The sequence below is a fragment of the Bemisia tabaci genome, chromosome 9, assembly GCF_918797505.1.
Source record: "Bemisia tabaci chromosome 9, PGI_BMITA_v3".
In the NCBI taxonomy this organism is placed as follows: domain Eukaryota; kingdom Metazoa; phylum Arthropoda; class Insecta; order Hemiptera; family Aleyrodidae; genus Bemisia; species Bemisia tabaci.
Window position 1 is genome coordinate 1,746,598 of NC_092801.1, and position 13,942 is coordinate 1,760,539.

At 39.2% G+C, this 13,942-nt stretch overlaps 1 protein-coding gene across 1 annotated transcript in view; it reads left to right on the forward strand.

Moving 5' to 3' along the window:
- Positions 1-6,415: 6,415 nt before the first annotated feature.
- LOC109038238 (cubilin) overlaps positions 6,416-13,942 on the forward strand; it is a 76,849-nt gene continuing 69,322 nt past the window's right edge. The window contains exons 1-6 of the mRNA XM_072304547.1: positions 6,416-6,573; positions 7,118-7,211; positions 8,244-8,373; positions 9,671-9,865; positions 11,208-11,231; positions 13,321-13,461. Of these exons, the coding sequence (XP_072160648.1) occupies positions 7,123-7,211; positions 8,244-8,373; positions 9,671-9,865; positions 11,208-11,231; positions 13,321-13,461 (579 nt within the window). The 5' untranslated portion in view covers positions 6,416-6,573; positions 7,118-7,122. The remainder of the gene's footprint in view (positions 6,574-7,117; positions 7,212-8,243; positions 8,374-9,670; positions 9,866-11,207; positions 11,232-13,320; positions 13,462-13,942) is intronic.

The following is a 13,942-nucleotide window of genomic DNA, read 5'->3' on the forward strand; positions in this document are numbered from 1 at the left end:
CACTCACATTTTATTTTTTTGAAGGAGATCAGATAAATATCATTCCTTACAATTTTCACAGATTTTTCTCCGCACAAAGAGGAAAAATCACGGAAGTTTTCACGAATTGACGTTGAGTAGTTTTCTATTTAAAAAATAAAGTATGACAGGAAGTCTGCGACGTCGCAAACCGAGATACGTGGTTTGGTAGTTTCACCGTCGATATGCATAACAGGACTCACGTCGTAATGCACATAGTTCAGAAATACGTCCAATTGACTCAATCTACTGTGTGTCGTCATGCGTGATTTCAATAAGATGAGGCACCAATTCTGCCGTGATAGCGAAGAGAGCAGTAAGTGTCAAATTTTCGAAATCGAGTCTCCTTCAACGTAGGGGACGTCCAGCAAAATCGTGGATAGGTGGCATTCAAGATGAAATCACAAGATGTCATTTACCAGATGACCTCTGGATCGATAGGCAAGGATGGCAATTTGGTGTCACAGAGCGCCCGGGCGCGCTGTAAAGCGACTCGAATGTATGTATGAGTCTCCTTCAAAATTCGTTTAATCTCTTTGGGTGAAATCTATAAAATAGTTAAAACGGCAAAATTCATCTTCTTTTTATGAAAACGAGACACGTGGGAAAGCCATAAGTGCACAAAAATGACGTATTTTCAGGCAAGACAGCGGTAACAATATTCCCCCAGAAAGCCAATGATGGCAGTGCTTTCAAGTAAAGTGCCGCCCTCTTCTGACAATTTTTAACTTGAAAATGTGTTTGTTGTGTGTCCAGAACGCAACCACGAAAGCATGCAAAGGATAGGACTTACGGCTATCTTGCCGAACACTAGCCTAGCATGAAAATGAAAAATACCCTTTTTATGTGATTGAAATAAAATCCGTTAATTTTTAATCATACAGATGATATCAAGAAGTCTTTCGGATGATTAGTGATAATTTGACAAAGAAGTGAAGCCTCTCTCAATAAAATGTTCGGGTCAGAAGCTTCTAAGCCCGTTTTCCCAAAACTTCATTTTTGCACTTACTGTTCTCTCCGCTATCACGGCAGCAAAGTGGAGTACGTGCAATGCATGTAGTATCCATGCAGTCTTGCAGGCTCTAACAGTGAGCACCGTGGAGTGCGCGCAATGCGTTAAGTTTTCACGTAATCTTGCAGGCGCTAACATTGCCGTGATTGCAATTGATATAATGTATTAAAATCGGTCGATTTTTAATCATACAATTTCAAAAATTCGTATTCGGCATGGTCTCGCATGATCTCCTTCGACAGTACACTGTGGGTCTGGGCTTTTGATTATGATGCATGTTAACATATAACAAATTCATGTTTTATACGAAGGTAAATAAATAAATACAACTTAAATACGCCCTATCTTGTGTCGGAGGCCAGAATCTGCTCAGGTGTCGGTGGGTTAATCTACAAAATTGAAGAGGTTACTCCAGAGGTCATCATACAATTTTATTCGTAGCGTGGGCGGTTCGGGAAGTGGTGGAACACGTTAGTGGTGGAAACTTCAGGAATTCTATTTCTAAATTTGAATCAGTGAGAACGCAAACACACCAACTCGGAAAAATGAAAATAATCAAGACGCACACAAAACTGCATAGTAGGTGAAGAAGTTAGTCCAAGAAAAAGTTTTTTGGTGCCGAAGGACAAGCACTTAAGGACACTTGAAAGGTCCAAGCTGGAATAGATGCCTTTATGGAAATTGACTGTCTCTAATGAAAATTGAGCATTTCCGAGCTACAGAGTTGGTGTGTTTTTGTTCTCACTGATTCATTTCTGTCATACAGTGCGTCCGCGCTATTAAAAAAGGTCGTTTATAAATTTGAATTTTGCCATGAGATTTCTGTATCCTCATTCCCCCAAGACAAGTATTTCTTTCCAGACAATTTTATCCGATCAACTTATACGTACGATAAATACATTTCTTTGAAAATTTCAAGTACATTTCGTTCAAGAGCAAGGAGAATCCCTAGAAGAGAAAAATATTCGTAAGTTTTCTAGAAAATTCTCGCTCTATCAGCTGAAATTCGGAAAATTACAAATGATGATAAGACCTTTTATTAAGCACGGCAGAGTTGAGTCTCGATCATGCGCCCTGCTCCGGATTAGATGCGAAGTACGGTTTTTTATGAAAGAGAGACCGACGTGAAAACGCGTTTTTCAGGACTTACGTTTGGCCAGTAAGTCTGGAGATCAGTACGACATTAACCCCTTCTGTCACACGGATAAATTATCAAAGAAAATGAGTAAGAAAGGATCAATAAAATTCAAATTTTTAGCCTTGGTTACCCATTTTTTGCGCTTTTTGTCCTCGTCACATTTCGGGCTATATCATCGTTGTTATTGCGTTCCCTCTATTTGTATATCGCTGCTGATTGTCTGTAAGCGAGCAATTCGCTCTATAACGAAAGTAATCTTCCTTCAACCAAAATTGGACGCATTTGACTCAAAAGAAACTACATCCGTTGGGACATAAGCCTTGCCAAGCATGCATTCTTATGGATCTTAGGGATTATGTCAGAATGGATATGGTTCCTTTTAATATAAAGACGTTCAATTCAATGTGCTTCCTAATTTCTTGTTTTTTTTTTTTTTTTTTTTTTTTTTTGAAAAAGCTGTTTTCCCTATTATTATTTCGCTTCAATGAAAGTAACGTGTTACATAATATCTCAGAAAGCTATTTCGCGACTTACAATTACTTCCTGCCATTTGCTGGTTTATCCTCAGAAGAACTCTTTCCACGCCACCTTAGAGAACCCCTTTTCATAATTAAGATTTAACCGTTACCAAAACACATATGACTTCAATTAATGTTTGTTTTGGTGACGGCTAACTCATCAATTTGAACTGGGAAAAACCGACGAGAAAACTTGATTCTTATCTATGGAACTCTTTCCACACCACCTTAGAGAAACCCTCGTTAAGATAATCAGTTGGCCATCACCAAAACACAATTTATGTTAGTCAAAACTCACGACATCACTGTGTTTTGGCGATAGCCATCAGATTATTTTTACCAGGGAAAGACCGACTTTTATGAACACTTAATTTCTCAGGAGGTAAGTTCAGTGGCGCGTTGCTAGTGTATTTTCTTCGGAAAATACACTATTTCTTTTTTTATAGTGGTTGCTTCCCCCGTAGGCCTACCAATCCACTTCATGACTAATTACGGAAAAAACAGAGAGGGATGAAGGAGTTTTACGTATCCTCCCGCCCGTACAAATGGACCATCTTTTTTTTTTTTTTTTTTCGCCAGAAGGGCCGAGGGTTTCTTTTACCGCCCTCTAACTTGCACCATACCGGGTCCTGGTTATGGATTCAGCCGTCATAGGAAAGCGATGGCCGCCGGCCGACTGAACGAAGTGCCGAAACACCACTGCATCCTTCGAACCAAAGCTACGGTATCGTCCGCCCCCTGTTATAAATTTACGAGGCGTTAGAATATTTAAAATTCCTAGACCCACTTTCTGTTAGGGGAGGGGAGACAAAGAAAAAGAGCGAGCCCTACTGGCACGCTTCAAAAGACAAAGAAAAAAAGAAAAAAGTAACATAATTGAAATTATGTTACTACGCGGGAGGGGTTGGGGGACTCTACTTTGAAACGCGAATCTACAAGTAATTACTGGTTTTCTTTGCTCTTTGTCTTTTAGAAAGCAAAAAAAAAAAAAAAAAAAAAAAAAAAAAAAAAAAAAAAGTTAGTAGAAAAAGAGGAGGAACCAACACCGGGAAGTGCGTTAAATCGCTAAAAGACAAAGAGAAAAGAAACCTCAAAAAATAAAAAAGAACACCAAATTAGAACTAGCATGCGATAAGCAACACATAACACACACGAGCAACATGTAACGTTTAAAAGCAACACGTAACATATAAAAGCAACATATAGCACACAAGCAACACGTAACACGCAAGGAACATGTAACACACAAGCAACACGCAACACACACAAGTAACACGCAACACACACAAGCAACACGCAACACACACAAGCAACCCGCAACACACATGCGCAACACGCATACGCAACACACATACGCAACACGCATCAGTAGAAACATATAACACATAGATAACAAATATAACACATAAAAAACATATAACACATAAATAACATATAACACATAAATAACATATAACACATAAAAAACATATAACACATAAATAACATAAAACACACAAATAACATATAAGACATATAACACACATGCAACACATAATACCTTTACCAACGAGTCCTAGCCAGGGACTGCCCGATCCACCCCCTGATGCCTATATTTATAACGTACGGCGTGGTGCAAACATAGCCTGGGAGCATTTTCAGCTGTGACGTCACGTTGGCTATCACCGTAAACCAATCAAATGCGTTGAAAAAAAAAAACATCGAAGTGAAAATAAAGCACTGAGGTTGGGAGCCTATCACGATTGAGTTTGCTCTTGGAGGTCTTAAAGCCTGAAAGGGCAGCCAACTTTTCTCCACGAAATATTCGAAACCGAATTGTAGTTGTTGCCAACCTTTACGTGACCCATTGAAGTGAAACCAGAGTACACCTAGGTTCGAAGACTTTCATAAGTAAAATCGTTATCTGGAAGCCGTTTAGGGCTTGAAAGGGCTGCCAACCTCCCCACATGAAAAATTCAGTCGTTGCCAACCTATAAATTCGAAGGGAAGATCCATCATAGTACCAAACCTAGTCAAGGAAAACCCTAGTTTTCGGAAAAAGAAGAAAAAAAACTAGTAAATCCATCCATGCTCCATGACGACTCAAACGTCATCAGACGTTTGTCATTTGAACTGACCAACCCCAGCATCGTTTTTTTGGGTGACGTTATTCTAAATTCCAGGGTCCGTGGTCACACCATCAATATTTTCCTCATTAACTCAAGGACATCTGAATTTGTTCGTATTGTAAACGTGTGATGATAAAACCAAGAGTTCCTCATGAATTTCAAGACGGACAATTGGACGTATTTATGCCAAACTGAACTATGTGCATTATAACGTGAAGCCTGCTATGCATACATTCTCATGGGTCTCAAGGCTCATGCCTAAATGCACATAGCTCCGTTTGGCAGAAATACGTCCAATTGTTTCTCCTTGCCCGAAAAGGTCGGTGGCCGTAGAGGTTCACTTGGACTTGGAGCAACCATGATAACTCCCAGGAGATCAAATTGCATACTCAACGAGATGAAGGAGCTTAGAATGGTTGCGATGAGTTGAAGTTGAAGTAAGGGCGCCTTACGGCTTGTCCCTTTGACCTTGGTCGGAAATCCTCTATTATCTCTATACATGATTTGCGGCTAGGCATACAAACTATTCTCTAGGAGTCTTTCGGATGATTAGTGGCAATTCGAGAAACAACAAAGGTTTCTTCCAATAAAATTTTCCGGTCAGAAGCTTCTAAGCCCGTTTTCTCAAAACTTCAATTGAATCAGTGAGAACGAAAACACACCAACTCGAAAAAATGAAAATAATGAGGACACACACAAAACTGCACAGTAGGTCAAGAAATAAGTCGAGCAAAACATTTTTGGTGCTGAAAGAAAAGTATTTATGACGGACACTTAAAAGGTCCAAGTTGGAATAGATTCGCTAACTTCAATGACCTTTATGAAAATTGACTGTCCTTAATGAAAATTGAGGACTTTAGAGTTATCGAGTTGGTGTGTTTTCGTTCTCACTGATTCAATTTTGCACTTACTGCTCTCCTCGCTATCACGGCAGAGCTAAGGCACGGGCTGAACCCGAAGAACGCGGTTAAAAATTCCCGTTTATGGTTACTGTTAGTTAAATTTTTTTTTGGTCAGATCAACCAGCAGGACTTGGTTCATCGACCAAATTTGCGATTAAATCGATCGAGACGGATTAGCTGGGATGAAGCAGGTGCTGACCAAGATTGAATATTGCTCTGAGTCATATCTAGGGATGCAGAGAGTGTCTGCAGAACTGATCTCTTACTTTTCTCAGTATCTCAGATATTACGATTTTCCAGTAGGGATGACTCGTTGGCGAATGACGCCTGCGGGCCGATTATTGAAATTGATAGACAAAGCTATAGACAAAGAAGACAAAAAGGATATGGAGGGATCCTATTGGTGGAAACGAGTGGTTGCAATAGACAAAGGACGTAGGTGATAGACTAACTGACGGCAACCCACGAGAGACCCGACAGTTAGTCCATCATTTTCTCCTTAGTCGATAGGAACCACACATTTCGACCAATAGGTTAGCTCCATACTCCCTATGTCCTTTTTGTCAATCGCTGTGTCTATAAATTTCAATAATCAGCCCGCTGGTCTTTATCAGGCCGTTGACGTCATCGTTATCACGGGCCCCCCGACTGGCACAACACCGGGGGGCCATGTGTTCATCCACCTACCCTGAAATCTCACCGGGCGTCGGATTTCAGCTCCATTCATGATAACCCGAAAAGGGATCCCCGACCGCCAGTTGGAGCTGCAGACTTCGACCGGACCGCCATCTGGTACTGAATAGTGATGTGTGAATTTCAATCTTGAATTTTCAATTTCGCCCTTGGAATTTAACATCCTCGAATCGTTGGTCAACAGGTAAGTGCTGTTTTCATTCGTGGATTTTTGCCCGAGTGCCGTAATTAAGAGATAGTTTTTAGCCATTAGGTGCCTTCAAGCCAGTTATCTTTTTCTTTTTCATAAAAACTGCAATCCAGAAAAATTTTGAGCAGATTTAGCATTACAGTGTAGTTTTAATTGTCTTCAACTGGACGGCGTTAACTAAGCAGAAAGGAAACAAGGTGCATTACGGCTATCGCCAAATTTAATTGGGTAACTTAATTTTTTACACGAAAACGGATTTTTGTGCGAATTTCAGTGCATTTTCTGCATAGCGCTAAGCAAATTTCTCACAATGTTCAAAGGAAACCGCACGAACGTTCTGTTGTAAAAAATCAAATCGCCCAGTTTTTGGCTGATGTGGCTTGGTTCCTCTCTGCCGAACTCGATTCAATTGGACTTCAATTGGGGCACTCTCCATCAACCCCATCTGCACATAGCTCTGTTTGGTAGAAATACGTACAATAAACTGTTGTTCTGACCATGACATAACATGCTAAACATAACTTCCTTCAAATTCCAGTATCCATGAGTGCGGGTGAAAAAATAAAATGGCTTTTGCTGATCCTCCTCGTAAGGGTACATCTCTCTGCTGCTGTCTCCCCTTACGCCAAGCAGTAAGTTTTTTTCTTCCTCGTATTTTTCTTCCAAAAAGCAATTTACAAAATAGGATCTAAACGGAAAAATGGATCTACCTATTTTCCGTCTAGAAAATTGATAGGGCTATTTCCTTAAGAACAAATATCCAAGAATCTGACGGAAAATAGAGACAAATTGGATATTTTCTTTATCCATTTCTTAGAAATTTAAAATTCAGAAAACAGATAGAAAAAACACAGAATGTAGACAACAAAATTGTTTGGTTTTTAATAAAATAATCGAAATTTTTGAAAAACAGTAAAAGCTGTATTAAAACTTTTAAAATCGTTTTTGAAAAACTCACGCTTTCGCTAATTTGTTATTTTCAGGGCGCGTTATGGACGTATAGGATGCTGGCCCGGGTAGCCGCCGAAACGCGTCCGGAAAATAACAAATTTTATAGTGAAAGCGTGAGTTTTTCCAAAAAAAATTTAAAAGTTTTAAAATCGTCTATTTTCCTTGTATTTGGTGTCCGGAGCATAGACAGAAAATAGAAGTTTTTTAATAATTTCATTACTTCTATTCGATAAATCTATTTTCTTTCCATTTCCTTTCTATTTTATTTTTCTCTCTAGAAAATAGACAATTTCTAAATTAGTGCTAAACAGAAATTAGAACCGCATGCTACTTGGGTACGGCTCTTCTTGCGAGAATCTCTAGATTCACTCATGAAGAGCATATTTTTGGTATATTTTGACCGGAAACTGAAGGGCTGTATGAAAGGAAAACTATTAGTAATATTGATCAAAGTCATTGAATGTCTCACTAAGGTTTTGTCTCACCAGGTTCATTCCACAAACCCTCAGATATGCTTTAATAGTTCAGTTCCTTTCTCGATTCGTATCCTAAGGACTGCATTTTGCAATTTGGAACTGTACATTTTGGTTCTTCTGGAAAAGCACTTATTTGCATAGGGAAACTAATGGCACATACGTTGTTTTTAAACCGGGCTAGAATTTATAGTTCCAAATTGCAAAATGTGGTGCAAATATCTCTCTCTGCGTTCACAGGCCACGGTTTGCGACGCTCAATGGACATCTTATCATCATTGCTGCGCAAGATCGTAACATCAGCTTCCGAACGTCCGGTGGGGGCCAGGTCTACCTAAACGATGAAAACTTACTTCAAATCGTTCAAAAGGTGAATTTATTTTTTGATTGTTTCCTGATATGGTTCAGTTGCCTTTTATAACTGCAGGATATGTTACAAATGAAAAAATTAAACACTAAGGCGTGGCCCAAAACTGTACATAACAAGGTGGAGAAATGGTGCTGGGTCCACACCATTTCGCGGGGAAACAAAGCCAAGAAATACCAAAAATTAAAATTAGAGTCAAAAATAAATTTTTAGAAATCATAAAAGTAAAAAAATATTATATTAGTCAATCTAATTTTATTATTTATGTTAGTAAACTACAATTCATTTTTATTATAATAAAAAAAAGAGAGGGGAGAATTCATAAAATCATAAAAGTAAAAAAATGTTATATTAGTCAATCTAATTTTATTATGTATGTTAGTAAACGACAATTCATTTTTATTATAATAAAAAAAAAGAGAGAGGGGAGAATTCGATATATGTTACATTCGGGATTTGTTACATTAAGATGTTCGGCGACATTTTTAGTTTTTTATCACAAAGCTTTCAAACACTGATTGCACTCTAGTTGACACCTACGCCATTAAGGAAAGAGATAGCAGTGGTTTACCTTACATCAGAGTGAGGCCCCACGATACGCAAGAATGACACTCTCACACATTTTATTTTGATAAGCGAAAATTCTTTAAAAATATATTGCTCTTATTTAATTATATCATTGCCTCTTGACGGGGGGAAGGGGGAAGGGTGCATCTTTGAGAACATCATCCATTTCCAGCGGCACCAAGGTTTGCTGTCCCTTCAGTACATTCATGACCTCAAAAAATAGAGGGACGTGGGTAGTGAAATTTTGAAGAAAGATGGCTGTGGAAACTTTCAACAGCAGCGTTAGTGGAGGCAAAAAGCCACGCGGAGGTAAATATTACATTGATGAGACGAAGTGAACCGGGTTAAACAGAAAGGAACCAAGCCACATCAGCGTTTGCAAAATTTTATTGTGCAACTCAATATTTTTTTTTTTTCATAAAAACAGTTGTGCGGATTTTTGTGAAAATTTCAGTGAATTTTCTGCATAGTGCGAAGCAAATTCCCTAAAATTGTCAAAAGGATCCGCGCAAATGTTCTCTTGTAAAAAATTAAAGTGCCCAGTTTTTGACAATAGCTGATGTGGCTTGGTTCCTTTCCGTTGAACGCGGTCCAAGTAGCATGAATAACTTCTGAGACACTGCTCCACTATGTGTTGACATGATTTCAACTTTTAAACTCACTGAAAGCTTTGTGATAATCTCTCTTGCCGAAAAGGGCTATTTTGACCTCCTGAAAAATATTTCGATTTCAGACAAAAGGTGCAAACCGGTTTTGGGAGACGTTCATGACGTACGACTTGCCTGAAATTCGGGACAAGATTGGGCGTTTCACGGAGTACCTAGAGGGAGCGCACGGGCTCGTTCAGAAAATGGCGCGCATTGAAATCTCTGGCACAAATGGATCAAGTCTCGCTGTCATCAACGGAACATCACGACCCACCTACCAGGTGAGATCTTTTCAAGCACAGCACTCGCCCTAGATTTACTTTGCAAGCTGCACCGAATGGACAACAATCGCCAAGTATCAAATTGTTGGGGCCTAGAGAGGGAATTCTTCCTCAAAATGTCGAAATATTCAAAAATAGGAGCGACCGAGACTGAGAGGGAGAGGGGAAAGAAGAGAACTCCGTTCTGGAGATTCCCCCCCCCCCCCCCGAGAAATATATTTTTCTCTCAAGAAATTTTTTCGGGGTCTATAGATTTTTTTTTTTTTTCCAGTTAAAAAATAAAGTTTTCAGGAACGGTGAAAATATTTCTACGGCAAATTTTTTCTTTTTTCTGAAAGAAAAAATATTTCTCCAGAAAAAAATTCTAAGCAACAAGAATATTTCTACGGGTGAAACTACTTTCTACAAATATATTTTTTTTTATCTTGAGAAACATTTTTTTTCTTTCGGTAAATGTATTTTTGTTTCTCAGGGTTACGGAAACGATGCCATAGGAGAGAAAGAGAGATAGAGAAAATCATGCATTCATCTATGTTTGAAGTTAGCAGAACTCCCTGCCGCTGTACGACATCTAACCGCCACTGATCCCCATATCGAACCTCAGTTCTCCGAGAATTTTCCTTTTATCATGTCCAATTCAATCCCTCTGCGATTATGCAAGTTGATAACGTTGTTTTTCCTCCATTTAAATCAATTAAAAATATCGATATTGGGTCAGGAAAGTTGCCTCACCAAGAATCGATTGTTTTGCATACATTAAATGGAGGAAAACAGAGTTGCCAACTTGCAGGAATCGCCACCGATTTAATACCACCCCTTCGCCTTTTTCATGGGCATATGTAATGGCCTTGATTGCTCCTGAAGCTGAGGGTGATGCTTGACGGTAACATAAACTTTTTTAGGAACCTTTTATCTGCTTAAAAGTAAGTGTGAGGGGGTCAACGCATTCACCTTAATGACGAGTATAAACAAGCCTCATGCACAAATATTACTGGGCAAGCCATTTCAACATCAAATCATCATACCACTCACACTCTAGGAAAAGGTTACCATACAACTTACTTACAATTGGACCACATTTTGCATTAACGAACCACTATTTCTGGCTAATTTTAGAAACAACATATATGCCATTGGTTTCTCTATGCAGAAAGGTGCTTTTACGATAGAGCCAGAGATAGTGGTTCCTTATTGCAAAATGTAATCCAATTAGTCTTTGAGAAGAGATATATGTAATGCCATGACCACGGTTAAATAATATGAATGAAGATTTAAGATAATCGGATGCTTTCAAATGACTTATCTTAATTTTTGAAAGACATTTTTCCGATTTTTGTTGCAGAATATTCCCAATTTGGAGCGGGTGGTAAGTAACAAACGCACAGTTGTTTATTTTTTTTAATTAGATTAATAACATATTCAATATCGTTGAGTGGGGACGAGATAAACTTATTGATTTTGTTAAAGTCAATTTATTGACTGTCAACCTCAATGTTGCAAGTTGCTGCAGCGCAGGCCCTCTGATCAAGAGGTCTCGGATCGATTTTCGGTCAGGCGATCCATGTTTACTGGTCTTAAAGAATGTTGCCGAGCTGGCATGTCGAGTAGCAATGAGTTTTTTGAGTAATTCTTAGTTGCATTTTTAAAAAGTAGAGAGTGCACATAGTTCGTAGGAATTTCCCTCGATTTTTTTAACTCATGAGAAAAAATTCAACAAAAATGCGCATTCTGAACTCTCATTTCTAAGCACATCGCTGAAAAAGCCGCTGAAAAAGTAAACTTTCGATCGCGCGACTGAAGCGACTCGTATGCCGCAATTTATGATCTATGGAGTCCTGCATTGACAGCAATGGCGAAGAGTGTTATCGACATTTCCCCATTTGAAGCTATAGTAAAGGATCGATTATTGAGATGTTCATCGCGGACACCTTGCTTATCTATCCTTCTCCATCAGTTTAAATGACAGAACAATCGATGTATCGCAAAGCACGCCACGCCACTGATTGACAGCAGCTGCACGGATCATAGATCGTGATAGGAGAGTCGCGCGTTCGATAGAATCTTGTAGAGGGACGGAAATTTTCAGACATCATCTTTGCTTTTTCGGCAAAACGCGATTGAATGGGACGTCAAAATACTCAACCTTTAACTTATTTTTCGTGTAAATATTGTTTTAAAAAAAATCAAGTAAAATCTCCGTGAACCAAGTTCACTTTCTACTTTTTAAAAATGCAAGAACAGAACTTACTGAAAAAGCTTTTAATGAGAGGTGGAATTCAGCCGTAGGATTAGTCCATAAAGGCTATCCAAAGTTGCCAATAAGAAAAAAAGAAATGAAATACCCATTCTAAGATTCTAATTTTCCGATTGTCCTGTTACATTCTGAAATTACCGTGTCACCCGAATTTTTACCCTGAGGCTCGCAAATGGATCATGACCCTCGAACCTTTGTCAAGAACATGTTCGCTGAACATGTCTACTTTGTCTCCGTTCACGATGAGGCACTAAAATTTCAGAAAGCTCAAGGTTATCTGGGCGACGCGTGTGCCCAATTTGCGAGTTGCCCACCTACGCATCTAGAGCCGGGGGCCAGAGGTTCGAGGTTCGAATCCCGGCTGAAACGTCTAATTTTAGCCGCGTGCCATCTCGTAAACTCCGCTGAGCCACTTATATGGCCGCGTTTGTTTTAGAGTGATGCCGAATTTCCTCGAAATGCTTTGGTGTCCTAAATAATCCTTGAAAATTGCAAGACATAGTAATGTGATACGGTACAAAGAAGGAGACCTTACATTAGCATTCCGTCTAGTGAAATGAGGTTGTTTTCTTTATGAAACGCACCCATGGAGTACACACAGTCGTAATAAGAATGAAGGAACCGGCGCCACTTTTAACCATTTTCCAGCCACTGAATTCCATGACTCCTGTGTCGTGCCGGGTCGTCATTTCGATACATTATCGATTGTTCCCGATGCACGGGTATCCAGCCATCCGATGTAAACATAAAGGATAGGAATTATTACATATGGACGGTGTAAGCCGGCAACCACATAACTCAGTTTGCGACGTCGCAGACTTCCTGTCATACTTTATTATTGAAACGAATAAAACTACTCAACGGCAACTCTTTAAAACTGCCTCAATTTTTCATCTCTGTGCGAAGAAAATTCCGCAGAATTTTCAATTAATGATATCAGTTTGTTTTCCTTTAAAAAAATAACATAGAGGTGGAGATTTTCAGACACCGCAAACGAGCTATGCGATTGCCGACTTACACCGTCGATATTCTACATCGGCATTTTGAATCGAAAATGTGTCGAAAAGGTGACAGAATCTCGGCGCACACCGAGCTCCGAATTTGTCGACCACAACATGGATACAGCTCACATCATAATATTACAACTCTATGTACTCTATGGAAAAACCCTGATATTCCTATGTGAATGTTTCATTTGCAGGTGCGGAAACTGAACCGAGATATGAATCGGCTGAAGAGATTACTTCAGGCAGACGAGTGCTCAAGCAACCCCTGTCGAAACGGCGGCACTTGCATCGACCAATTCAATAGCTTCCAATGTCAGTGCCCAGACGCCTGGGAGGTAAGCAACCCTATTTGCCGTGCTAAGGAAGAACGCCGAGAAAATTCGAGAGTTGCGAATTTCCCTCGACGAAACATGTATTTTTGACAACATTCATGCATATTTTTTCTTGAAATTTTCAGATATTTTAGATTAAATTGCGTACAAAATTTTCTGAAAATGTTGGAAATAATATTAGCAATTTTCCCAGTAAATTCGGGTTTTATCAGAGGAAACTTGGCAACGCCTGAAAGCTCATACGGCGTTTTTCCATAGCATGGCAGAATTGCGTTCCGAGTCGTTGCCTACTTTCAATCGAGTTCTAGCTTTCAAATCCATGGAGAGTCATTTTTTTTTCATCCGGATTTTTTTAGTTACTTCTTTTAAATAAATTTTTAGTCCGTTTTTTAGGTTTTTTTTGCCCAAACTATGATATTTCCCGATAATCTCTTGACGCTAGTGATCAAGGTTGCACACGTGAGACGAAAAATATGAAAGATTT